We start from the raw sequence: 27,759 nt of genomic DNA, 5'->3' as shown, positions 1-27,759 counted from the left end.
CTTCTTAATCCAGGCATTGAATACTTCGAATATGAAATATTTGAATGTATTTCATTCTTGCTTTTATTTTATTAACATTTGATGATGTACAGAAATTTTACACTAATTTACATTGTGCATATGTGCCTCATAAGGATACACAGGAAGATTATGTTTTTCCTTAGTATACTATAGAATTTATCACCAATCCTTAGCTTACCAATCTAATTACTTAACTCTATAATTTTTTAATTCTCATTTTCCCAATCACATTTTAAAAATGGTATTTTTTTTTGGTCCTTGCCTGCGGGAGTGACCACTGTGTTGGTGCTCTGGGGCTCGGACCCTGGCTAGCCAGAAAATAAAGCTCCTCTTGTGTGATTGCAAAAAAAAAAAAAAAAAAATGGTATTTTTAAGCCCTTAGTTAAAATTATAGTTTTTTTTTTTCAGTTGGCCAATTAATTTCTTTCTATTTTTAGTGGAGATGGGGTCTTGCTCTTGCTCAGGCTGGTCTCGAACTCCTGACCTCGAGCAAACCACCCGCCTCAGCCTCCCAGAGTGCTAGGATTATAGGCGTGAGCCACTGAGCCCAGCCAAATTGTAGTTGTTTTATTGTTTTACTTTCCTGTTTTCATTTTATGACACAATTATGTAATATTTTACATTTATAATATAACTTCATGGTCATTATCCTATTTATTCAGCATAGTTTTTTCACAGTTTAATGTATATTTTACCATTTTATGGTCATCCTAGTTTACTATTAATGTTTTCTGTCACAAAATCTACTTTATGGGACACATGGTATAAATCCAAGCTGACTTCTGTTATCTTCACAGATGATCTTGGAACAGTGATTCCTAACCCAATGGCACCCTTTCCAAGAAGGGGGTCCTAAAGGCTGAGATCATTTTAATATCTAAAACATCTAAAGGAATTAATATATGTCAAGGATACAAAGGCTAATGAGGTTTCTTTACTTTTGGTTGGAAGTACATATTGGAAAATCTGGTTACCAAAAGCCTCAATTGCCAGGATATTCCTTGGATTAATAAAAAGAGTAAAAATAAATTATTACTTAATAATTACAGTTAGGCTCATCAGAGTTGTCAACAGAATCTGCATGAGGCCAGGCATGGCGCTCTTGCCTATAATACTAGCACTCTGAGAGGTCAAGGCAAGAAGATCACTTGAGGTCAGGCGTGCAAGACCAGCCTGAGCAAAAGCAAGACCCCGTCTCTAACCAAAAATAATTAACTGGGCATACCGGCAAGCACCTGTAGCCCCAGCTACTCAGGAGGCCAAGGCAGGATGATCACTGGAGCCCAAGAATTTGAGGTGACAGTGAGCTATAATGATGCCATGGCACTCTACCCAGGGCAACAAAGGGAGACTCTGCCTCAAAAAACAAAAATAAACCACAACAAAAAATAAACAAAAACAGAATTTGCACAGACAGAAGGAAAGGATCAGTAGAATCCTTGGAGTACTAGTTAACTAATATAACTAATCCTTATAGTACTAGTTAACTAAACCTAAGATTTTTTTTTTTTTTTGAGACTGAGTTTCACTCTGTCCCCCAAGCTAGAGTGCAGTGGCATCATTATAGCTCACTGCAACCTCTAGTTCCTGGGCTCAAGCAATCCTCCTGCTTCAGCCTTCTAAGTACCTAGGACTACAGGAACGCACCACCATTCCTAGCTAATTTTTTCTACGTTTAGTAGAGACAGGGTCTCGCTCCTTCTCAGACTGGTCTCAATCTCCTGACCTCAAGTGATGCTCCCACCTTGGCCTCCCAGAGTGCTAGGATTTCAGGGGTGAGCCATTCCACCCGGCTAGAACCCAAGAATTTGATTTTGTAGATTTATTTAAATTATATTTCCAATATAAGAAATTAATTAGTTTTTGGATGTAATCATGGGATTGGGATTGTGTTTTTTTAAAAAGAATTCTTAACTTTTAGAGATACACACTAAGATATTTACCATGAACTATTTATACCTGAGACCGGCTTCAAAATAATCAAGTGTGAGTCGTAGAAGAGAGGCTTACATGAAACAAAATTGGTATAATAAGCTAGGTGATAGGCACACAGGGCTTCATTTTCCTGTCCGATTTTACTCGTGTATACATTTGAAAATAAACTACATAAAATGTTAAATAATTTTTTAACATGTACAATAATTAAAACTTTAAAATAAATGTTTTTATTTTTATGATTCTTCATAATTTGTCATGTTTTGAAGACATTCAAGAGATATAAAAAATGTTATTCTTTTATTTTTCTTAAAGTCCTAGACTTTATTAATTTTGACATATATCATTAGTCTAAGCTTCTGTCATGGCAATTACCATACATCAATATTTCCGGAGCTCGAACTCAAAAGAGGAAAAAGATCCAAACTATTTCATGAAAGGTTTGCTTTCTTTTTCAATATTAAGTACATTAAAATATCAGGATTATTTAACTACGAGATTTGATTGAGAAAAATGTGTACTTTAATCACACTCCTAAGTTTGGCATCATTGTGATTCTAACATGTATATTTTGGCTTGCAGCAGATTCAACATTTTGAAAGGAAAAATAGTTCAAACTACTAACATAATAGTTAATATGAAAACACATTAACTCACAATATTGTCAGCCCAATCTGCTAGTACTGTTGAGATGTAGTTCACAGCATTAAGAATTGCACAGTATCGAAAGCCCAGGGAAGCTCTAGTCTCTTCTTTCATCACCTGCGTTAATCGTATTCTAAAATCATCTACTAGGTCCTTCTGTAATTCCAGGAACTGCAACTTTCGGGAAGCTGTGGGAAGATTTTTATACCTGTCTGTGGAGAAAGTTAATAAAACATATGAAGGTTTTTGGTACCTTTCATGATAAAGTTTTAAGTGTTCCCTAATGACTTCCTTTGGTGCTTTTATCAAAATCAATTAACCATTCAAATATGAGTCTATTTCTAAAGTCTCCAAGGATATGGGTTTCACAAGTACATATGTTTGTGAAAAACTCATTGACCAGGCAGGCATGGCTCATGCCTATAGTCCTAGCACTTTGGGAGGCCAAAGCAGGATTGCTTGAGGCCAGGAGTTTGAGAACAGCCTGAGTAACATAGGGAAGACCCCATCCCTACAAAAACCTGAAAAGTTAGCTGGGTATGGTGGTGTGCGCCTGTAGTCCCAGCTACCTGGGAGGCTGAGGCAGGAGGATCACTTGAGCCAGGAGTTTGAGGTTGCACTGAGCTATAATGACACTACTGCACTCTAGCCTAGGCAACAGAACAAGATCTTTTCTCAAAACAAACAAACAAAAACAACTCATTGAAGGCCGGGCGCGGTGGCTCACGCCTGTAATCCTAGCTCTCTGGGAGGCCGAGGCGGGCGGATCGCTCGAGGTCAGGAGTTCGAAACCAGCCTGAGCAAGAGTGAGACCCCGTTTCTATTATAAATAGAAAGAAATTAACTGGCCAACTAATATATATAGCAAAAATTAGCCGGGCATGGTGGCGCATGCCTGTAATCCCAGCTACTCGGGAGGCTGAGGCAGGAGGATTGCTTGAGCCCAGGAGATTGAGGTTGCTGTGAGCTAGGCTGATGCCACGGCACTCACTCTAGCCTGGGTGACAAAGTGAGACTCTGTCTCAAAAAAAAAAAAAAAAAAAAACAACTCATTCTCATTGAACTGTATACTTAAGATGTGTACATTATACTCTACGTAAATTATTCTTCAATTTTTTAAAAAGGCATATGAGAAAATTATATACCAAACTGACTTCACTTCTTCAATAAATAAATGGCATTTTTTAAAAAAGGAAGTAAGAAATTGAAGAGATGAAAAGAGATACACACTTAAGAATTTATAGTTGACATGGTAAGATGTCTGAAATGTTCTTTAAAATATTCTAGCACAAAATATTCGAGAGAAAAATATATAACAGAAAAGGTTAAGTTTTTTGAAATGTGGTAATGGGTTCCTGAGCATTTATTTATTATCCTATGTTTGTATATGTTTGAAAATTCTCCTAATAAAACGTTTTTAGACAAATGAGCTTTTCTTAATTTTTTGTTGTAGTGTTTTTCATATTTTTCTCACAGCAAAGAACATGGACTTATTTGCAAACTAAGCCAGAAAGACACTTCTTTAGGTTATCAGACAGGTCAAGAAATGAACAGGCCAAAGGAGTGTAGAGGTTAAGAGGGCCAAGGACGGTGACAATGAGGGGCCAGTGGCATCTGAAGAGCCAGCAGGCCTACAGCAAGGCAATGTGGAGGGTTACAGACCAACGGGAGCCAGAGGATGCGAAGCCACCCTCCAGTCAGAAAATCCGTACACCAAAACAAGAGTTTTTATTACTACTACAGTCCTCAAAATTACTAATACTCTATTAATTTTACCCTCTTCTGCAATATTTGATAAGTCAAGGATAAGAAAATAATATTTAAAATTTAGGTCAATCACCCTTACTAAAGATACTTAAAAAGTTCAATGGCAAGAAAGTTCAGGTAATTAAATTCTTATTTAATTGTTTTTATGTAGCAATTCAGGAATTTCTCCTTAATGTAAACCAATGTTTAAATCCTTATTTAAATTATTAGAAACCCAAAAGTTAGAATATTGTGCTAGATTTCTGCCAAAATAGAAACTGAATTTGAAGATAATAACCACTATATAGTATTAACTGTTGAGCTACTTAAAAAAGTACCTGTGAAAAGTTGGTACTTTTAAAAACAAATTCATATATATATTTTTGTATTCTCTAACCTGCTTCAGAACAAATTCACATCTTAAAAGACTTATACTCACCAGTTATAACTAAGAGTAGAGTCATAAAAGTTTCGGCACAGTCTGGAACTTTCATTTCATCCACATCAGTGATATCCTTATATTGGGATATCCAGGCAGCTTCTGATGAAAGCATTGAGTCCATTTTTTGAAGGGCAACTGATATGTAGAAAAAGGATTATTTTAATTAAATAGTTACAGTCATTCCTAATTCTTCAACTTATAGTTTTTTAGAAATGATGACTTTTCTATAAAAAATAAACCCACAGGTTGGGCATGGTGGCTCATGCCTGTAATCCTACCACTTCTGGGAGGTCGAGACGGAAGGATTGCTTGAGCCCAGGAGTTTGAGACCAGCCTAAGCAAGAGCTAGACCCTGACTCTACTAAAAAGTAGAAATAATTAGCCAGGTGTCGTGGTGTGCACCTGTAGTCCCAGCTACTTGGGAGGCTAAGGCAGAAGGATCACTTGAGCCCAAGAGTTTGAGGTTGCTGTGAGCTAGGCTAATGCTATGGCACTCTACTCAGGGCAATGGAGTGAGACTCTGCCTCGGGAAAAATAAAAATAAATAAATAAACAAACACACAATCTCCTACTAGTTGCACTATATTTAATATGATTTACTTTAGGGTTAAACAAGATACTTCCTTTTTTTCTCCCACCCAAATCTTCAAAATAGTTATGCTGAGTAGACAAGCTACATCCAAAAAGATTCTACCAAGAACAGAAATACTACATAGTAAAATCTATAAAACAATTATACACCCTAATGGCTTGAATATTCTACTCTAGAAACACATAGAGTATAATTTCAGGAAAAACTGAAGTTTCATGTGAAGAAAAGAAAATAAGTAAACTCTGACCAAGAAAAAATTTAGATGGCTCTAGTTCCTACCCAGAATCAGAGAAGAAAAACACCAAAAATTCATACACACAAAAACAGATATTTTTCCCTACCCTATGGCCACATTAGCACTTACATTTTCTCTCCACAGTCAACCATCTCTGAAAGCAGGTTTCCTCTGATAGAATATGCATACAACTAGCAAAAGTGCCAGGATAGCCGTGAACAGTATGTAGCTCCCTTTCAAATAAGAGCACTTCATCTACCAAATGACAGAAGAGACTGTCATCATACAGCAGACAAGGAATATCAGCTGCTAATTTCTCAAGAACCAGCATCATAAGGCCTCGAGAAAATTCAAGCTAAAAGAAATACATAAAGGTGAGGTAAATAAATAACAAGTTATAGATGTACACACAGAACTCTAAAACTGAAACACTTAGGATTGAGTCTCTTACCCTTGCATTTACTGAAGAGCCTACTTTGTCCAATATTGGCTGAATCTTCTCATCCAGAAATTGTGTATGGTTTCCAATCCACATAAGTACTTGAGCCAAGTACCATTCAGGCTAAGGAAAGTAGTAAAATAGTTTGAATTCTTAAGTCATTCAAGTAGAAAGTTACAATTAAATAGCTCTACTTAATTGTACACATACAACACCTAAAAAAATTAGTTGAAAGCTCCTGCATATAAGAGCACAATTTTTACTTTGAATTTTAAACTCCTACAAGGTTTAAAAAAATAAAAAAATAAACTCTTGCAAGGCTTAATAATCAAATTTTCCCTAATGTACTCCGAACAAATTCTAATAATATGGTTTAAGTTAATAAGCTCATAAGTCTACAATGCCATACACATTCAAAACCTAGCAATTTTGTAACATGTAAAATTATGAGTATTACAAAGAATGGCCTTTAAATTGTTTCTGTGAAATAGCATTCCAAAATAATAAACATTATTTTCTTCTGCTTTTTCTTATCAAAAGGTAAATAAAGAAAAAAAATTTGACTAGTCTACATTACAGAAAATGTGCAGACCTTAAAATATGTATAATTATAGAAAAGGAAACACAGGTATGCAGCATTTAAAATTGTCCTGAGATAGGATTCTGCAAGCATTCCAAGTTCTGTTGGACAGGGATTCAAAAACATTTACTGAATAGTAAATCCCTGTTGTGTGCTAGATACTGGGAATACAAAAATGCTCTAGGATTTTTAGCCAGGCTCGGTGGCTCACACCTGTAATCCTAGCACTGGGAGGCCGAGGCGGGCGGAGTGCTCGAGGTCAGGAGTTCAAAACCAACCTGAGCAAGAGCGAGACCCCGTCTCTACTATAAATAGAAAGAAATTAATTGGCCAACTAATATATATAGAAAAAATTAGCCAGGCATGGTGGCGCATGCCTGTAGTCCCAGCTACTCGGGAGGCTGAGACAGTAGGATCGCTGGAGCCCAGGAGTTTGAGGTTGCTGTGAGCTAAGCTGACACCACGGCACTCACTCTAGCCTGGGCAACACAGTGAGACCCTGTCTCAAAAAAAAAAAAAAAATGCATTAGGACAGCCTCTAATTTCAAAAGCTGCACAGTTTAGGCTTAATGACAGAGTACTAGGTCCACTGGGACCACGCTTTAAAAAGCAGTCAACATAACTAACAATTTTCTTATCTCAAATTATTACTGCCTCTTTACAACTTTAGGTTTATTGCTTATTCTCACTTACTACTTACTAAGTGGTTTGACTCTTCTTTCTGCCAACATTCCATCCAAAAAAGGACGAGATCCTTAATGTACAAAGAACCAGAAATCCAATGCCACTCACTGTGGCTCCTTCCTGTGCAAATATGTAGTAACTATCTCTCCATTCCTTTAAAGTTCTATGAAGCCTATAAATTCACTTAGATATGACATATACAATACCTAGTGTAATCTGGCACTTAGTAACATTTAATTTAAAATACTTAGTGAACCTCTGCTATGTGCACTCCATTAGCTATAGCAAAACTCAAGGACAAACAAGGTAGTACCCACCCTCTAGCAATTTCCAAGATTATAATTCTCAAAAAATTCTATCAAATTTCACTTAAAACAAATGCCTATGAGTGTTTTCAGGTCAAAAGAAAAAAATCTCAACAATATGCCCAATATACATTACCCCTCAATTAGTGGTAATTTCCTCAAAGCTATTCTCATCATTGATTTCCATAATCTTATTATTTTATTATTATTTTTTTAGAGACAGAGTCTTGCTCTTGTTGCCCAGGCTGGAGTGCAGTGGTATGATCAAGACAGCCTAGAGGCTCAAGACAGCCTCCAGCTCAAGCCTTCTTCCTGCCTCAGCTTCCCAAACAGCTAGGACTACAGGTACACACCACCACACCCAGCTAATTTTTTATTTTTTGTAGAGACAGGTCTCACTATGTTGCCCAGGATGGTCTTATACTCCTGGCCTCAAGTGATCCTCTCACCTTACTCTCCCAAAGTGCTAGGATTATAGACTTGAGCCACTGAGCCTGGACCCATAATCTCTCTTGCACAGCAAGAAATCGTTTTAGCATCAGCCCATCTATTCAAAAGTTAATGCTCTACTATCTTTTGACTTTTATTTCTCTTCCTGATATATTTGTAAATGTGAAGGAGCAATTTGTACAGTGAAACACATGTGGATCCCCTTGTAAAAACTGCCACAGCAAATGCTAAAGCACAATTAAGGGCAAACTTGGAAAAACTGGTCAGGTGATGTGCTAATGAGTAAACCAATTCCTACAACATATCACTATAAGTCCACAGTTATATCTATAAAGGCCAATGACAATGCAGGAATTTATTTAGCTCTTCAGATAAAAAAAAACACAGAAATATGAATAAAGTCAGATTTTAACTTAAAACAGCAAAAATATAGAAATTTAAAATTTGCTATCAATAAAAACCAAGAACAAGACTTGGCAAAGCACACCTTGCTTATAACATTAGTCTGCCGGTTCCCTCTGAAATGGTATCTGAACCTCTTCTGAAGGGGAGTCAGCATAATCTGGATGGGCAGGATGACAGAAGGGGATGCAGGAAGAGAGTATTTTTCTGGAAGTTGTTTTGGTTCAGTAAGTAATTCATCTCTGACATAGTCAAGTCAAGGAAAAAGAGTCAAAAGCACATGTGTGTGTATATATATATATACACACACACTACACACACACTATATATGCAAATAAATGTACAATACATTTTCCAACAAATGTATCAGATACTAAATTAATTATAATACAAATATTAATATGCAATCTAACTTTATATTAAATATGAATTCAGTAAAAAACCCCACAAAATATGTTGTTAGAATTAATCTGTTTTTCCTAAATAAAGATTAGTAATATGGAAATAAATTCAAGTAACATTTGATTAAATTAACATTACATTACTAAGGGTTCCTCGCAACTGCCGATTTGTTCTATTGTCCCAAGAGACTTTCATGTGATATGAACTTGGGTCAGTTGTGCATCTCAAAACACTTCCTCACAGTCCTCCCACCCACATGCAATTTACTCTGCAAGAGAACAATCCACCACTTAAGGGGCATTTACAGATCAAGTCCAAACCCAGGACTCCGTTTATCTTCTTGGCCACTTTTTTTTTTTTTTTTTGAGATAGATTCTCACTCTCTTGCCTGGGCTAGAGTGCCGTGGCATCAGCCTAGCTCACAGCAACCTCAACTCCTGGACTCAAGCGATCCTCCTGCCTCAACCTCTTGGGTAGCTGGGAATACAGGCACACACCATCATGGCCAGCTAATTTTTTCTGTTTTTAGTTGTTTGGCTATTTCTTTCTATTTATAGTAGAGATGGGGTCTCGCTCTTGCTCAGCCTAGTCTCGAACTCCTGAGCTCAAGCAATCCTCCCCCTCCGCCTCCCAGAGTGCTAGGATTACAGGTGTGAGCTACTGCGCCCAGCCTTTCTTGGCCACTTTCAAAAAGTTTTACTTTCTAGCCACACATCTACTATAGAAAGAAGGAATTTTAGTAAGTTTTCATCTCTAAGAAAGATACGAGGTTTGTAGTTTCAGAAGCTGACAAAATAATGTCTCCAGGTTACTGTACATCTCAGGGGCACTGGCAGGTCGACTTAGGCCAACAGTTTGAGATTGGGGGGGTGTGATGAATGGCCAATGAAGCTGTGCTAAAATTTCTTCAAAATCACTGTAACAGAAAAGTAACATACATAGTTCAGTATAATATCACCAAATGATCACCAAATATCCACTTGAAAGCAATTACCATAAAATATGGGTAAATTCCCTACCTTGTAAGCTTGTCTTTGAGAATTTTATGCCAGAATTTAACCATGGCTCTCATGAAACCAAGAAGATGAGTACAGGATGATTCTTGAAGCTTGATGTCAAGTTCTGCCATAGACACTAGAGTAGAGGCTGCCTCCGGTACATTGTTGGTCATCAGATATTGCTGAATGTTATCACTGCAAAACAAAGCAAAGCAAATTTTAAGGACACTTTGTTCAGAATAACTTCAAATCCGGAAAACTGCTTCTTCATGTTAAAAGTTACATACAAGAAGGCCGGGCGCTGTGGCTCACGCCTGTAATCCTAGCTCTTGGGAGGCCGAGGCGGGCGGATTGCTCAAGGTCAGGAGTTCAAAACCAGCCTGAGCAAGAGCGAGACCCCGTCTCTATTACAAATAGAAAGAAATTAATTGGCCAACTGATATATATATAAAAAAAAAAAATTAGCCGGGTATGGTGGCGCATGCCTGTAGTCCCAGCTACCCGGGAGGCTGAGGCAGAAGGATCACTCGAGCCCAGGAGTTTGAGGTTGCTGTGAGCCAGGCTGACGCCACGGCACTCACTCTAGCCTGGGCAACAAAGCGAGACTCTGTCTCAAAAAAAAAAAAAAAAAAAAGTTACATACAAGGAAGAATAAAGCACCAGCCTGAGGTGGCTTTTTTTACTTGAAACCAGAATTCTCTGGAGGCCTTGAGTCCTCAAATTCAACATCCTTCTAAGAGCAGCAGCCCACATTCAGGATGCCTTCCTCCACCTTTCCTTTCCCTCTTCTCCCAACAGAACAGACTCGTCCTATGTCACATTCCCTCAGGCAACACTCATTTCTGATAAATCTGCCTTTTACAGAAGTCTTCAGTATCTTAATCCGAGGGGATAATGTAGGTAGCATCTGGTAAGATCAAGAATGATAATCTTCAATTTCTACCTGCTTTTGCCCAGAAGAATTTGATTTCCCACTTGAAAGAAATATAATTCCAAAATAAGTGTTGTGTCATGTTAAAATAAAAACTACCATGTTTAAGAAAAGTAAAAAATGTTACAAAAGAATTTAAAATGTACAAGTAACCACAGAATATAGGAGTATGGCTTTCTAGGGTGGAATGAAATAGATCTCCACGTTAACACTAAAGCATGAATGACATTTAGATCATAGGAAAAGCCATTCAGAGTGATACTGCTGTATCACAGTATTCAAGAAACAGAGTTAACATAAAGATGCTAATTCTAGCAAGAAGAAACTACTTTTTAAAACAAGAGAAAGCACTACAGAATAATAAACAGGCCATTAGAGGGAAATTTGGAAATGAGGAAAATCTCAGAAGCTCAAAGGAAAGCTAGAAATAGAGATGTTATCACAAAAGACCTAAGGGAAAGAACACATTATTAAAGACAGAGAAATAACTGTGTTCTACTTGATTATGAATTTGATTCCTATTTCTAATATGATTCCCCAGGCATATTTCTCTTTTAAACAATTCAGATATCAGAATAGGTTATCAATAACCATAGCCCTATTTTAGTTAATCTATTACTTCAACTACTGTAAGAGTGAAGTTTATAAACAACTTATTTTCACTCTGGGAGGCCGAGGTGGGCGGATTGCTCGAGGTCAGGAGTTTGAAACCAGCCTGACCAAGAGCGAGACCCTGTCTCTACTATAAATAGAAAGAAATTAATTGGCCAACTAATATATATAGAAAAAATTAGCCAGGCATGGTGGCACATGCCTGTAGTCCCAGCTACTTGGGAGGCTAAGGCAGTAGGATTGCTTGAGCCCAGGAGTTTGAGGTTGCTGTGAGCTAGGCTGACGCCACGGTCACAGATGCTCACTCTAGCCTGGTCAACAAAGCGAGACTGTCTCAAAAAACAACAACAACAACTTATTTTACTTAATTAAGGCTATTAATACTGACCTTTATGGTATTTTCTTTCAGAGGACAAGGAGAAATGAAATAAAATAAAGCAAGGCTTAAAATTCTTTCACTGCACATAATTTACCTAAATAAGAATGAGATGCTCTAAAAAGCTTGTCAGTTTCTGGAATCAGCTGGGCACAGTGGCTCACACCTATAATCCCAGCATTTGGGAGGCTGGGCAGGAGGACTGCTTGAGGCCAGGAATTTTTTTTTTTTTTTTTTTTTTTGAGACAGAGTCTCGCTTTGTTGCCCAGGCTAGAGTGAGTGCCGTGGCATCAGCCTAGCTCACAGCAACCTCAAACTCCTGGGCTCAAGTGATCCTTCTGCCTCAGCCTCCCGGGTAGCTGGGACTACAGGCATGCGCCACCATGCCCGGCTAATTTTTTTTATATATATATCAGTTGGCCAATTAATTTGTTTCTATTTATAGTAGAGACGGGGTCTCGCTCTTGCTCAGGCTGGTTTTGAACTCCTGACCTTGAGCAATCCGCCCGCCTCGGCCTCCCAAGAGCTAGGATTACAGGCGTGAGCCACAGCGCCCGGCCGAGGCCAGGAATTTTTAAGACCAGCCTGGGCAATATATTGAGACCCTGTCACTACAATAACCAAAAATTTAAAAATTAGCTGGGCATGGTGGCATATGGTTGCAGTCCCTGCTACTTGGGAGGCTTGTGTGGGAAGGTTGCTTAAGCCCAGAAGTTTGACGTTGCAGTGAGCTATGATAGCACCACTGCACTCTAGCCTGGGTGATATAGTAAGATCCTGTCAATCAATCAATCAATGGTAACTCCTCATATGCAAAACAAAAATTTCCATACTATATCAATATTTAAAATTCTTTAAAAATTTGAGAAATACATGCAGATCAAAGGGATATATAACATATCCAAAACAGGTATAACATAACATTAAATATATTAACTGTAATATACTTGAAACAGGGTACTAAGATGCTTGGAAGATTTTCTTCCCTCAGGTTTTCCAGATGGTATTAATGGTTGCTGATAGCTTTGCAGCAACAGTAGTTAAAACAATGCAAGGATGGGACAGTACAATTTCAAGGGACTGAGGACCATATCATAAAACCAAATAATCTGCCAGTCTAGATGGAAAGGTTACTTTAGCTTGTTAGGCAATACCAGATACTCATGATCAACCACCACTGGTATTTATTTATTCAATTCAAAAAGACCCAAGTTAAAGTCCTACTGTTTTTCTCCTACCCACAGGTAGCAGAACTCTGTTATTCATCTAAGAACACATACTGTGCAGCTCTTATTAGTTGACTCCCACTGAAAAAAATTCAAATTATAAAGAAAGCCATCCACTTCATTAAGTGACCATCTCAAAAATTAAATAGGAATACCACACAGAGGGTTTGTTTTATTAACCTGGCATTATAAATAATAGTTCTTATCTTGTGTTCATAATATAAGACTTAACTTACTTAGATTACTTTCTTTCAAATGCAAATTAAGCTCCCTGAAAAAACTTTACATTCATTCACAATAAAGGAAAAGAATCATTATCATAATGCTATTTTCTTAACAACTGCTAAAATTACATTATTATAATCTTTAATTAACTCAACTATTTAATGGCACACATGTACTAAGACAGAAGCCTCAAAGGAAAATAATAATTATGAGAACAAAGAAACCCATTTTACCTTAGTTCTTCAATCTGTGAAATCCACTTAAGGTAAGCGAGATGCCGTTCAATCTCTTCAATTTGGTCAATCTTGGCCCCAAGCTCATCCATCCAGGGCTGTGCAGTCAGCAAGTGGCTGTTAATGGAGCTGAAGAGATGAGTTTCTTGCTCTAGAAACTGATTAAGGAATTGCTTTGATTCTTCTGCATTTTTTAAGGCACTCTGAATTCTCTTAGGGATTTCTGATGAAATTGTAAGTACCTGACCACACCAAAAAGAAAGAATAGCAGCAATCAGATAAAATTTTCATAACCTTTTTTATTGGCTTTCTCGCTCTCTCTTTCTTTCTAAGACAGTCTCGCTCTGTTGCCCCAGGTAGAGTACAGTGGTATCATCATAGCTCACAGCAACCCCAAACTCCTAGTTTCAAGTGATCCTCCTGTTTCAGCCTCCTGAGTAGTTGGCACTATAAGCCTATGCCTCCAAGCCAGGCTAATTTTTTCTATTTTTGGTAGAGGGGGGTCTTGTTCTTGCTCAGGATGGTCTTGAACTCCTGGCCTTAAGCAATCCTCCCACCTTGGCATGCCCAATTACTAGGATTATAGGCATGAGCCACCATATCCAGCCCACAAACGTGTGTTTTAAAGGAATGAACTAGGCAGGGCACGGTGGCTCACGCCAGTAATCCTAGCACTCTGGGATGCCAAGACAGGAAGATCACTTGAGACCAGGAATTTGAGACTAGCCTGAGCAAGAGTGAGATTCCATCTCTACAAAAAATAGAAAAATTAGCCAGATGTAGTGGGTGGTACATGCCTGTAGTCCCAGCTACTCGGGAGGCTGAGGCAGAAGGATCACTTGAGCCCAGGAGTTTGAGGTTGCTGTGAGCTAGGCTGACGCCACAGCACTCTACCTGGGGTGACAGAGTGAGACTCTGTCCCCCCCCCAAAAAAAAGAGAGAGAGATCGATCTATATCTATAGGTATATATAGATAGGGAAACAAGTAGTATTTAATATATTATATATATAAATTGCAAAAAAATTAAACTATGCATATTTTAAGCATATGTGTTTGTATATGCATAGAAAAAATTTTAACTATATACCTATATTATATATATATATTTTCCTATTTACATATAATAAAATTTCTGTAAAGAATAAAAAAGAAAGATTTTACTGTGGCAGTATGAAGAAAATAGCAGATTGGCAAACTACCACCAAATGCAAGAGAGAATGAGGGTCTAAACTAAGGTGGAGGTGGCAGGGGTGGGAAAGGGGACGGCCACCAGGGATACTGAGGAGGTAGAACTCAGATGACACGGTGATGGGGAGATTATGAGGAGGAGGAACCTAGGACTCCTGGGTTTCAGGCCTGAGTGACAGGCAGATGGTGGTGAAAATATTCAAGATAGGGAATCCTTTTAAGAAAAGGATCAGTACAGTTTTGGACCTGCTGAATTTAAGGTTCAATAAGGAATTTCAACAGAAGTTTCTGCAGTCATTAGGGAAAAAAGCCTGATTATAGTGGGTCAAAGAGTGAATGCCTAATTAGAAGTAGAGACAGATAATAAAGATGACTTTTTAAAGAAACCTAACAGTCAAAGGAAAGAATACCTACTAAAAGATGAGGGGAATGATGTCTAGGTTTTATAGAAAAGACCTGTGTATGTCCACATGCCGAGGGGACAGGACTGTTTGAGGTGCACAGGGTAAAAGTATAAGAGTAAAGCAAGTTCACTGAGAAGGCATAAAGTCTGCCTTAGTTTGATCCTCTACTGAATGAAGAGGTAAGAATAACTACAAATGTGTTTGAGGAATGTGAGGTAGACTATTCAATAGATTCATGCTAGGCCTCAATTTTTTTCTGTTTGGGAAAAAGAAAGGACAGAATGGTCAGGTCAGGTAGGTATCATGGGGAGAACATGGAGGAACAGCTGAGAGGAATAGCAGGGGAGCTGACATTCCCATGCAAGGACTAAGAGTGGGGCTGAAGACTCCACCATGGTGGCTGACCATGTGCCTGGGTTGGCATCAGTCTACTCAGCTGCGTGAGTTCCTCCAACTGGGCCCACAACCACCTCCCTGGAGGAGTGGAAAAGACAGACCCAAGCTAAACTTGGAGACTAGTAGCAGGTGTAGTGGAAAAACAAGAAGTTGTGAAGGACTAAGGTGAGGAGGATGGGAAAACATAAGACTGATAACTTGGGGATAATACACCCACATACCTACACAATTTACTAAACCTAATTTAGTAGAGATATGATAAAAAGCTTTGACAAACACATTATTGTAAGTAAAGGAGCCCACTTATCTTTTTAAGATTAAATTCATTGGGTTTTTTAAGAATTAAGTAAAATGTTCACTGTAAAAAGAAAACCTGAGAATACATGAAAATATTTAGAAAATAAATCACCTGTTGAACCATCCAGAAATAACTATTATATTATATTTTTTCATATTTCTTCCATATGTGTGCATTTATAACAATTTGAAACGATGATATTAAAATATTTTTATATGCCATGAAATTATTTACTTGTAAAAGCCTTTAAAAGTCACTGTATGAAAAGCTACATAAAATGTTAGCTCTTATGTTTTCGAGACATCAATTCTATCAGTAGGAACTCCTTTACATAATTTGTAAAACAGGTCCTTAAAACCTATAAACAGTTTTAAATGATTAGAATATGTATTACAATCTATATCTTTAAAATTCCATATACAGTAGTGACTATGTTCACATTGTATTAATTATGAGTATAGTATTGATACTATTTCAATGAATTTCAATACTTGCCTGTTCTTCTAATTGCATTTTATTTTCTGTCATCTGTTCTATGAGTTTATCAAGTTTCTTTAAAGATTTAAGATCATTTCCAACTTCTTTTTCTATGAATGCAGACACATAAGAAGGAAGATCACCATTATCTGTACTTTCACTGACTTGTTCACTTCCAACAAGAACTGCCATACTTATGTCACCTAAAACAAAAGAGTAACAATTACTCCACACCACTAAGTACTATGGAGCTAAATGAAATATAAAAGACATACAAGGCAGTATATCTACCTTCAAAAGTTAACAAAGAACATACCATATACACACACACCTAAAATATTGAAATGAATAACTATAAAGCAATCCAACAATGAAGTACTACAAGATGCTTAAGAGCTGAGGAAATTCAGAGTGAAGTAAAAACTCCTGAAGTCTGACCTAGTAACCTCAGGTTTCAACAGATATTGGCATGACAATGCATAATATTAATATCCTTGCAAAATTTGTAAGGAATCAGTTGGTATGTCTAGAATAACACCAAAGGAAGATCCTTATTTGAAATGTTAAAAAAAAAAAAATAGTAGTATTGAAGTATATGAAAAAAATCTGAAAAGGTGACCAATGAGTAAAAACTACTTCTTAAAGAGTAAAAACTGTGCCTGTACTCCCAGCTACTCAGGAGGCTGAGGCAGGAAGATTGCTTGAACCCAGAAGTTTGAGGATATAGTTAGTGTGCTATGATCATGGCTCTGATCAGCCAGTGCACTCCAGCCTGGGCAATATAATGAGATCCTGACTCAAAAAAAAAAAAAAAAAAAAAAAAGAGTAAAAACGTTTTAAAAGTTTCAAATGCTATTATACAAAGATGTCTATGTCAGAAACAGAAAGGAAAAAAAAAGAAAATACAAATTACTAGGGAAACAATCAAAATGACTGATGCAACCACTAAACTGTAAAGTCTAAAGTGAGATTCTTTCCATGGCAAATAAACCAGACTTGGTCCAATTCACACTGTACTGATTAAATGTGACAAAACAGGAGATTTGGAACACTGAAACCATCTCTTGAGAAGAGTGATAACAGAGACAACATATATTAAGAATTTATTAAACCAAAGCAAAGAATGCCTAGTGAAAGCAGGAATACTGTGTAGCTTTGCTTTCATTCCATTTAGTATGTGAAATTTCCCAGAGTCCACTTTTACTTGTATGCTTGAAAATTCCTCATTTCACAAGTAAGTTTTTCACTCTGCAAGAGTCTATCCCTTCTATTATCCAGGATGCTTATTAAGACATAAATAATTTACATGTCTAATTTAAATTAACTCTAATTCCTTGTGGAGTGAAGCAAGGTTCAAATATATACATAAAAAATTTTCAACTTTTATTTAAACAAAATACTTAAGCAAACAAATTTCTAGTAAACACAATTCACTTCAAAGACAATTAAATTATTTTTTACTTTCCTAAATATGTGGACCAACAGCATGCTCCTCTGTTCCAAGTGTCTCTAGTCACACTTTGCTGATCATCTGTGCCAGGCTGGCTTTCTGTACTGTGCCGTGCACCTCAGAGAAACCCAGAGGTTTACAGCACCTTCTTGGCAAAGAGGGGAGGGCTGACATGACCTACAGCTGGCTGCCATATCTTTCTCCTCCCACTCTGCCACCACATACTGAGATAAACTGCTTCCAAGTATCTGTTTCCATGCATAAGGTAGCCTCTTTTGATTACTCATGGTTTCTTTCTTCCTGGGCAAGTTTAGAAAACCTGAAGCTTGGTTCAAACTTAGTATAATGGTAGCTCCATTTCACTGTGCAGTCATTAAACATGCTCAAGTCTACTCAGTCCACAACTTGAATTATTCCACATATAGAGAAAAATCTCCCTAGACTTGAGTATTTCCTAGAGATTAAAAAAAAAAAAAGTGTGTGCACAAAAGATAAAGCTGGGGAAACAATGGGGAGCTACCTGGGGATCAACACTGAGTGGAATTCACCTCTGTTCTTCCTCAGAGCTATCCCTTATAGAACATGGGTTTACCAAAAAGGCAATTTTAGGAAAACAGCAATGAGAGAAAGGCAACAGGGTATAATCAGCCTCATTACAAAACAACTGTCACTTTGAATACGATGAAAATATTAATATATAAAGATATGCCTAGATGTAAATGCCAGATATTGTTAAATTATTTATGTAAAGATTAATAAAATATATACCAGTGTCTTTGGTACTGAGTTTGTTTCTCCCTTCACCCCCAAAAACCAATTTTCCTTTGTTCTATTTCACTTATATGAATTAAAAGATTGTTCACATGCTATGAGAACCAGGAGCCCACTAATGGGTAGGAGAACTAACATTAACATGGGTAGCAAAACTAACATTAAGACTGTGCCTCAATTTCCCAACTAGAAAATAAATTATAACATTTGCCCCAGCCTATGCTTAAAGGTTGTAAATGAGGCTAAAATGTTTACTGACTCTTAATCCAATATTCTTATTTTCTTGTCCTTCAAATATAAACAGGATTGGGTGGTCTGCATCCACACTTTATCAACATATTAATTATAAAATTTAATAATTATTAGTAATTATATAATACTCATATATTAATATATAATAATATTCTACTATGTATAGAACTCACAATGTCTTCTTTTTAAATTTAGCTTAACAAAACAAGTGAGTTTTGTGGTATTATCTGCAAACAGAGGTAGGAAATGTCTTGTGAATGCTAAGGATGTTGCACCTAAGGATGTAAAGTCTACCTTCACTTTTTTAAAAAAATTACACTCTTTACATGTAACCATTTAAATGCAGCAAAGTACTTTATTAGTCAATGATATTCTTCAAAATGACAACGGTGACTGGAGAGGTTTTCACATCTTTCCGTTTCTGTTTTTTGTAAAGAGCACTCCTAATCACAAAGCAGTTGACTGAGCCACAGAAGGAAGGACAAGGACAAAGTCTTTAATATGACTATCTGCATCTATCATTTTATTAAAATGACAGCTCGGTAGGCATCAGACTTCCCAGGCATCTGAATGGAGCAAACGTGGAAAGACATAGGGCACTCTCAGATCCTTCAAGGAAAAGGAGCTGAGTTGTGGCAGCTAAGAATGGCAAGTACTATGGAGGGCTTAGAGCTTTCTTTTGAGGTAGTTTCTGTCAGTAGACAATGTTAAGGTCAAGCCTTGCTCCTGAGGGCCACATGGTAATGTAAGCACACTTTCTCCTACCACCACTCATTCCTATTTGCTATAATCAAAAGAACCAAAACTCCCCCAATAGAAGAGCTATTGCATACTTTTCCCTTTGCTCTTTCAAAAAGTTTCACTTCAAGACCCCCCCAAAAAAAGTCCCTGATTTCCAATAACCTGCCATTCTTAGCTCACTAAAGTAAAATGACAAATGTCCACGTCCCTGACATATATTCCTATCCTGGGTAGAAAATGGAGGTACTGACCTTTCACCCTTCCCTGTCCAGTACAAAAGATCCAGAACCCAAGATATCCTTTGAGCTCTTCCCAGAGTAACTTTTAATTCACTGAAGTTAAAAGTACAACGAAACAATTATCATTTGCCTCCTCTGAACCCACTTAAGGTGGTGGTCATCTGTCCCAGATCATTAGCCCCTCCAAATTTCTCATGCTTAGTAAGTTGGTGATTCACTAAAATGACAGGTAGGCCCAAGTCTTCTATGTCCTGTGTGGTGAGCAGAACTCCAGGGAAACCACTCCAGTCCCTGCTCTAGGTAGGTGTCAGAAAGTGCTCTTCTCCAAAGCATCCCATATTTTACAATTTTAGAAAGATAAAAATATGTGTATAACGATCATCAGCATTACTATATTAAACACATTGTACAGAAAAAGATAATTTGTCTAAAAGATAGGCTAAAAACCCTTCTCTGTTGCAGATCTTGGAAGGTTGAGTTTGGGAAGGATGGCTGGGTAGAAAGAGGTAAGGTGTTTAGAGCCTACTTACTTTTCTCCTCAATGTTCTTCCTTTCATCACCACTTTCCAAGCAACACTACAAGGAGAACAGGTGTGACAATCACATTAAGATTGAAGTAGTGGCCGGGCGCGGTGGCTCACGCCTGTAATCCTAGCACTCTGGGAGGCTGAGGCGGGTGGATTGCTCAAGGTCAGGAGTTCAAAACCAGCCTGAGCAAGAGCGAGACCCTGTCTCTACTATCAATAGAAAGAAATTAATTGGCCAACTAATATATATATATATATAATTAGCTGGGCATGGTGGCACATGCCTGTAGTCCCAGCTACTCGGGAGGCTGAGGCAGAAGGATTACTTGAGCCCAGGAGTTTGAGGTTGCTGTGAGCTAGGCTGACGCCACAGCACTCACTATAACCTGGGCAACAAGTGAGACTCTGTCTCAAAAAAAAAAAAAAAAAAAAAAAAGATTGAAGTAGTATATGGAACTCATACGGGCTTCCCAAAGAAAGGACGGGACAGGTTCCAGACACCCTCCCCTGGGGCCTTCCTCAGTGGCCAGAACCGTTTGAATCAGGGCCACCTCACTGGTGCCACCACTGACTCCTTCCCAGGAGGTCTGCATCGCCTCCCAAGGACCTACTGCTACCTCGCCAGGCCGCCAGGGTCACCTCACCCAAGAGATGTCATCTCGCCGGGGCTGCCACAGCGGCCTCACTGGGACTACCTCCTCTAGTAGGTACTACAGCGGACTCTACCCCGGGCTGCGGGGACCAGCAACCACCTTCACAAGCTTCCACGGCCACGTCAGCAGGGCTATCTCCCCTGGGAGGTCTGTGCCACCTCACTGGGCCACCACCGTCCCACCCTGCCAGGGCCGCCTCACCGGGACTGCCGGCGCCTCGCCGATCTCCCCGGCGGGTAGCATCCCGCCTCCGCGCGAGTCCTCGGCTCCATGCGCAGCCAGCGTGGCCTGCAGAGTCCGGCTCAGGCCAGCAACAGACCGCGGATCAGCCTTGGCAGCTGGAGGGCTGAGCGCCACCGCAACTTCCTCTCGTCGTCTCTCTAGGTTCCTCCTCTTGAGCCAGAGAGGCCCTGTCTGCGCAGCCGCCGGCCGGGCTCTGTTGCGCCCCCTGCTGGCCGGGGGTCGGTACAGCAGCTCAGGAAACGCTCGGGGAACGATGGGAGGGGCCAGGGTGGCAGGCGGTCCCTCTCAACCAAGGTCAAGTCCCCCCCACTTTATTGGCGCTCTTGATGGAGTTTTAAGATATCTCTCCCTCCACGCCATAAATTCAATATCAATCATTTACATTTATATGTTAGATGATATCCAGATGTTCTGAGAGTGTGAGCGGGCTTGTTAACTAGGAGCTTCAATGTAGGGTTATTTGGTTCAGCTACTTAGGGATTTCCAACGAATGTCAGTATCTTTAAAGCTTTCTTTTAAAGCTGGTCAGATTCCCTAGAGATAACCCTCCAGTTTCCTGCTTGGAGGGTGCAGATGTGGTTGTAAGCCTTCTGGGAGCTGACTGGAGGAAGAGAACTCAGCATCCAATGCGCATTTCCTCAGTGCAGACACCCCAAAACTCTTTTACCAAAGAGGAGGAATGGGAATTACCTAGCAGCAAGGGATCGGTAGACGACCCGGGGTATTTGACAGCCTTATGAACTAACTAACATGGAAGGCCATACCATAGAGACCAAAACATGGGGGGGAAAAGCAACCCTTAGAAGAAACAGAAACCATTCACTGAAAATAAAACTCATATATACATATCTATGTGTATATATGTAAAGAAAACTCAAATATATATTTATATGTAGATATATACATCGATATATAATTGATGTCCTAAGATATGAGTTATCATTGCAAGCATAAAACAAGAAAAGGATCCTATTTAAAAAGGAGCATTCAGGCTGGGCACGGTGGCTCACGCCTATAATCCTAGCACTCTGGGGAGGCCAAGGCAAGTGGATCGCTCACGGTCGGGAGTTTGAGACCAGCCTGAGCAAGAGCAAGACCCCCCGTCTCTACTAAAATTAGAAAGAAATTAAAAAAAAAAAAAGAAATTATCTGGACAACTAAAAAATATATATAGAAAAAATTAGTTAGCCCAGCATGGTGGCACATGCCTTTAGTCCCAGCAACTCGGGAGGCTGAGGCAGAAGGATTGCTTGAGCCCAGGAGTTTGAGGTTGCTGTGAGCTAAGCTGATGCCACCGTACTCTAGCCCGGGTAACAGAGCTAGACTCTGTCTCAAAAAAAAAAAAAAAAAATTAATTTAATTTTAAAAAAAGGAGCATTCGGAGACAAAAAATATGATAGCAGAAATGAAAAGTTCAAGGGTTGGAAGATAAATGTTGAGAAATATCCTAGGGGGAAAAAAAGCAAAAGGACAAAGAAATGAAAAATAGGAAAGAAAAGATAATAAATTAGAGGACCACTCTAGGGGGGATCCAAAATATGAAAAACAAGGATTCCATTAGCCAGGACTGCTGCTGAGCGCCTGTAGTCCCAGCTACAGGGACTGAGGCTACAGGAGGTTGAGGCAGGAGGATCTCTTCAGCCCAGGAGTTCAAGGTCACAGTGAGATATGATCATGCCACTGCATGCCAACAGAGTGATGGCCTGTCTTAAAAAAAAAAATTAAATTAAGTAAGTCAAAATAAAAGTAAGCATCCCAAAACAAATATAAGCAGTAGTTGGGGAGGGTGGGATCATCAACAAAATAATTCAAGAAAATTTCTCCTAACCCAAATATGAGTTACCAATTGAAATGGTCCACTGATTGTCCAGCACAATTCACAAAAATTGACCCACTCCAAAGCTCATCACTGTGAAACTGCAGGATACTGAGGGCAAAAACAAAATGAATAAAAAATGGTTGTTGTTTATAAGCCACCTGGTCTATGATATTTTGTTATAGCAGCTCAAATGCACTAAGGCACTGGGTTTCATTTTTTGGCTTTGTTCTTGTACCCCTCAGTTCCCAGTGTGAGGTCTTATCTTTTCCCTCCTGTCTCTGTGTGCTCTTTCTCCCAGGAGTTCGCCCCTTCTCCCAACTTTCAATTATAACTTTACAGGACTAAATTATAAAATCTGACCTTGTACCCTTTGTTATTTCTTCCAAAGAGAGAAGCTGATCAAAGGATCAAGAATCAGAATACCTTTGGATTTCTCAACAGCAATGAAGAAAGCTAGAAGACAGGTCAGCAATTTCATCAAATTTCAAAATGAAATTTATTTATTTATTTATTTATTTATTTTTCTCTGGCAGGTATGTAGAGCAAAGGAAATTTATTTAAAGCTAGAATTCTATACTTGATTAATAAACAATCAGTCTAATATAAGATCAGAATAAAGGTATGCTTAGACATTCAATACCTCAAAAAATTTAGCTTTCATTTACTCCTTTCTCAGGAAACTACTGAAGCTTGTGCTCTCCTTAAATGAGAGAGTAAACCAAGAAAAAAGAAGACATAGGATATAGGACACAGAAGATACAACACAGGAGAAAAATGAACAGAGATGCCCTGACAACTGTGCACTAAGCATAGATTGGTGCAGGTCAGAAAGCTCCAGAAGAGACTCCTTTAGAAAGATGAAACTGGGCTGGGTATGGTGGCTCACACCTGTAATCCTAGCACTCTGGGAGGCAGAGGCAGGAGGATCTCTTGAGGTCAGGAGTTTGAGAAAGATGAAACTGATAGAACACCTCATCTCTCTAAACCTCTGGAGGGGGAAGATTTAAACTATCATTAAGGAGTTTGGGCTTGACACAGTGATGAATAATAAACCAAAATGAGATTATTATGAATTAGAGGAGAAACAAAAAGCTGTGTAGGAGAAGAGAAGCAATCATAGTTTCCTACTTTCCTAAGATGTGAATAATATTTTCCTAAGATGTGAATAATGAAGTAAACACAGACCCAAAAAAAAGTACAATATAACTATACCAGGCATGTAGAGGGATGGGAAGTATGGGGAAGAAGGGGGAAGGAAGGAGAGCTAAACCTTCATTTTGCATTAAGTTAAGTCAATAGATAATGCCTAAAAGTGAAAAATCAAGAAATAACAATACAAGCACATTTATATAGAGAGATGAAAATAAATACCAAAATGATCACTTAAAAGAAGTGAAATGACAGTTTTTGAGAGGGTAGAAACAGGTAAGGGGAGACGTGGGGATACTAACCCTGCTGTTTCTTTGCAAACCTTACAAAGTTTCTACAGAATTATTTGACTCTAAATCACAGTCATGTATAACTCTGAAAAAAAATTAAAAATAAAATTAAAGAGGCTGGACGCAGTGGCTCATGCCTGTAATCCTAGCACTCTGGGAGGCCGAGGCAGGCAGATTGCTCCGTGTCAGGAGCAATTCAAAACCAGCCTGAGCAAGAGTGAGACCCTGTCTCTACTATAAGAGACGGAAGAAAGAAATTAATTGGCCAACTACTATATATAGAAAAAATTAGCTGGGCATGGTGGTGCATGCCTGTAGTCCCAGCTACTCGGGAGGTTAAAGCAGAAGGATTGCTTGAGCCCAGAGTTTGAGGTTGCTGTGAGCTAGGCTGATGCCATGGCACTCGCTCTAGCCTGGGCAACAAAGCAAGACTCTGTCTCCAAAAAAAAAAAAAAATTAAATTAAAGAAAAAAAAAGATCGCCCTAAACCCAATTTTTGCCTCTGAAAAACTCACTTTCTGGTAAAGGAAATAGACATCGAAATAAATAATTTAAGATTAAGTGTATCAGCTTAACAACAGAAATGTTTGCAATGACTGAAGGAACATAGAGAACAATGAATAGGAGCATGAAGAAAAGCATCAAAGTTGGACAGAATACGAGGCAATAATAGGGATGAAAGAAGAGATAAATTGTGTGTTCCAGGCACTTAGCAATTCATGGTGCTGGTGTGGAGTTAAAAGCAGGATACTGCATTTTACATAATATACATGTTAGGATGGAATTTTAAAGTTGATGAGAACATTCAACTGTTAAATGTTTATTAGAGAAAGTTGGAAGAGGGGAGAGGCTTTGAACTTCTGTGTTATTTTAAGCATAAAAACCAATAAAGAGTTGCCCATTGTGGAAAACAGAAAACTAAAAAATATATGTTTCACTTGGATCTTGTCTAAGGCAGTTTCGGCTGAAGTGTAAAAAAGAGTAAGTTTTGACCATAGACTCAGCTAATGGCCAAAGAAATATGAAAAGTCCTTTCTCTAAATGTGTTTGTGAGGAGTTGGGCCACAATCTCAGGGAAGATTTTTTTAAGAGCAGTTTTAGGTTACACGAAAATTGAAAGGAAGATACGGAGCTTTTCCCCTACCTCCACGTGGACATGCATAACCTTACCTATTATCAACATCCCCCACCAGAGTGGGGCATTTGTTACAATTGAAGAACCTGTATTGACACATCATTATCACCCAGAGACCATAGTTTACATTAGGGTTCACTCTCAATATTGTGCATTCTATGCATTTGGGCAAATGTATAATGTATCCACCATTTGGGGATCATACAGAGTAGTTTTACTGCTCTGAAATTCCTCTGTACTCCATTCATTCATCCCTCCCTCCTTCCTAATGCCTGGAAACCAATTTTATCACTGTTTCTATAGTTTTGCCTGTTTCACAATGTCATATAGTTGGAACCATGTAGTCCATGACCTTTTCAGATTGGTTTCTTTCACTTAGTAATATGGATTTAAGTGTCCTCCATGTCTTTTCATGGCCTGCTAAGCTCATTTCTTTTCTTTTTTTTGAGACAGAGTCTCGCTTTGTTGCACAGGCTAGAGTGAATGCCGTGGCATCAGCCTAGCTCACAGCAACCTCAAACACCTGGGCTCAAGCAATCCTCCTGCCTCAGCCTCCCGAGTAGCTGGGACTACAGGCATGCGCCACCATGCCCGGCTAATTTTTTTCTATATATATTAGTTGGCCAATTAATTTCTTTCTATTTATAGTAGAGACGGAGTCTCACTCTTGCTCAGGGTGGTTTCGAACTCCTGACCTCGAGCAATCCGCCCGCCTCGGCCTCCCAGAGTGCTAGGATTACAGGCGTGAGCCACCTTGCCCGGCCTCTCATTTCTTTTTAGTGCTGAATAATATTCCATTGTCTAGCTATACCACAGTTTATCCATCCACCTACTGAAGGACATCTTAGTTCCTTGTAAGTTTAGGGAGTTATGAATAATGTTGCTGTAAACATCTGTGTGCAGGTTTATATGTGGACATGTTTTCAAGGGAGCTTAAGTCCTGAGTTATATTGTTTAAGAGTATGTTTAGTTTTGTACAAAACCACCAAACTGTCTTCCAAAGTGGCTGTACCATTTTGTATTCCCACAGCAATGAATGAGAGTTCCTGTTGCTCCACATCCTCACCAGCATCTGGTGTTTGCCAATCAAAACAGTGATGAGATACCACTATCTAGGCCAAAATCTAGGACACTGAGAAGATACTTTCTAAAGCATACAAAAATTAAGAGTTTAGGATTGAATTATTACTTCATATGTTGTGGTACAAATATTTGCATTTGCTATCACTGGGATATTAACCAATGAATTTACCGTAGCCCAATGACAAGTGATCTTAAAGAAATAATGCCAGAAAAAAAAATTGAGATACTTAACTGAGGTAAATAATCTCAGAGGAAAGCAGTATAAAACCCCACCACTCTGAGAGAATTATCTATGACTCAGTTGACCAGATGCCCACACTAAATCCACGTTTTAAAACCAATTCTAGCAGAAATATAAGGACTTGAATAACATTGGTTTTTCACTCAGGGTAGAAGTTTGGTAAAATAGTAGATCTGAAAAACTATTAGGGGCTTGGATTTGGTCAGTAAACGTGTGCTACTCGAAAAGCATGGGAAGAGGAATGAATTTTTTCTTTATACAGAAGCATAAAAACTATGCTGAGTTTTCTTGAAACAGATCCCCCTGGGGAGCTGTCAAGCAGGAAGGATAAGAAGCAGGAAAATGGTGCTTCTGAATCCCCCAATGGAAGGAATCATACACAGACCAATATGGTCCCTGAAGTAACTCCCTTTTCATCATCATTAACTGTGATAAAAAGGGCCGGGCGCGGTGGCTCACGCCTGTAATCCTAGCACTTTGAGGGGCCAAGGCGGGCATATTGCTCAAGGTCCGGAGTTCGAAACCAGCCTGAGCGAGACCCCGTCGCTACCAAAAATAGAAAGAAATTAATTGACCAACTGAAAATATATATACCAAAAAAAATTAGCCAGGCATGATGGCTCATGCCTGTAGTCCCAGCTACTCAGGAGGCTGAGAAAGTAGGATCGCTTGAGCCCAGGAGTTTGAGGTTGCTGTGAGCCAGGCTGACGCCATGGCACTCACTCTAGCCTGGGCAACAAAGTGAGACTCTGTCTCAAAAAAAAACAAAAAAACTGTGGTAAAAAGAGAAAGGGCCACAACTATGCGGAAGAAATCCTTACTAGGATATAACTACTAGATAATATGTCAATCCCGGCTTTGGACGTCCTAAAGGTCTAAAAGAACTCTTAGAGGCTTGGCAAAACCACCTCTGCCCCACATGC

At 38.8% G+C, this 27,759-nt stretch overlaps 1 protein-coding gene across 3 annotated transcripts in view; it reads right to left on the bottom strand.

Moving 5' to 3' along the window:
* Window positions 1-21,262, bottom strand: part of RINT1 (RAD50 interactor 1) — a 29,180-nt gene extending 7,918 nt beyond the window's left edge. Inside the window, exons 1-11 of one of the 3 annotated variants that reach the window (XM_012746646.3) lie at window positions 21,078-21,262; window positions 20,227-20,272; window positions 16,262-16,446; window positions 13,480-13,721; window positions 9,898-10,071; window positions 9,645-9,794; window positions 8,562-8,718; window positions 6,068-6,178; window positions 5,746-5,971; window positions 4,787-4,924; window positions 2,614-2,813 (exon numbers count right to left, since the gene is read on the bottom strand). In XM_012746646.3, the coding sequence (XP_012602100.2) occupies window positions 2,614-2,813; window positions 4,787-4,924; window positions 5,746-5,971; window positions 6,068-6,178; window positions 8,562-8,718; window positions 9,645-9,794; window positions 9,898-10,071; window positions 13,480-13,721; window positions 16,262-16,446; window positions 20,227-20,272; window positions 21,078-21,119 (1,671 nt within the window). In that variant the 5' untranslated portion in view covers window positions 21,120-21,262. Of the gene's footprint in view, window positions 1-2,613; window positions 2,814-4,786; window positions 4,925-5,745; window positions 5,972-6,067; window positions 6,179-8,561; window positions 8,719-9,644; window positions 9,795-9,897; window positions 10,072-13,479; window positions 13,722-16,261; window positions 16,447-20,226; window positions 20,273-20,867; window positions 21,023-21,077 lie in introns of those variants that run through there. The other 2 variants (XM_012746661.3, XM_076006502.1) reach the window with 2 other exon arrangements.
* Between the last annotated feature and the right edge of the window lie 6,497 nt (window positions 21,263-27,759).

Source organism: Microcebus murinus, chromosome 9 (genome assembly GCF_040939455.1).
Source record: "Microcebus murinus isolate Inina chromosome 9, M.murinus_Inina_mat1.0, whole genome shotgun sequence".
Lineage (NCBI taxonomy): Eukaryota > Metazoa > Chordata > Mammalia > Primates > Cheirogaleidae > Microcebus > Microcebus murinus.
Note: the sequence above shows the minus strand (reverse complement) of the source record. Positions and strands in the feature narration are given on the sequence as shown.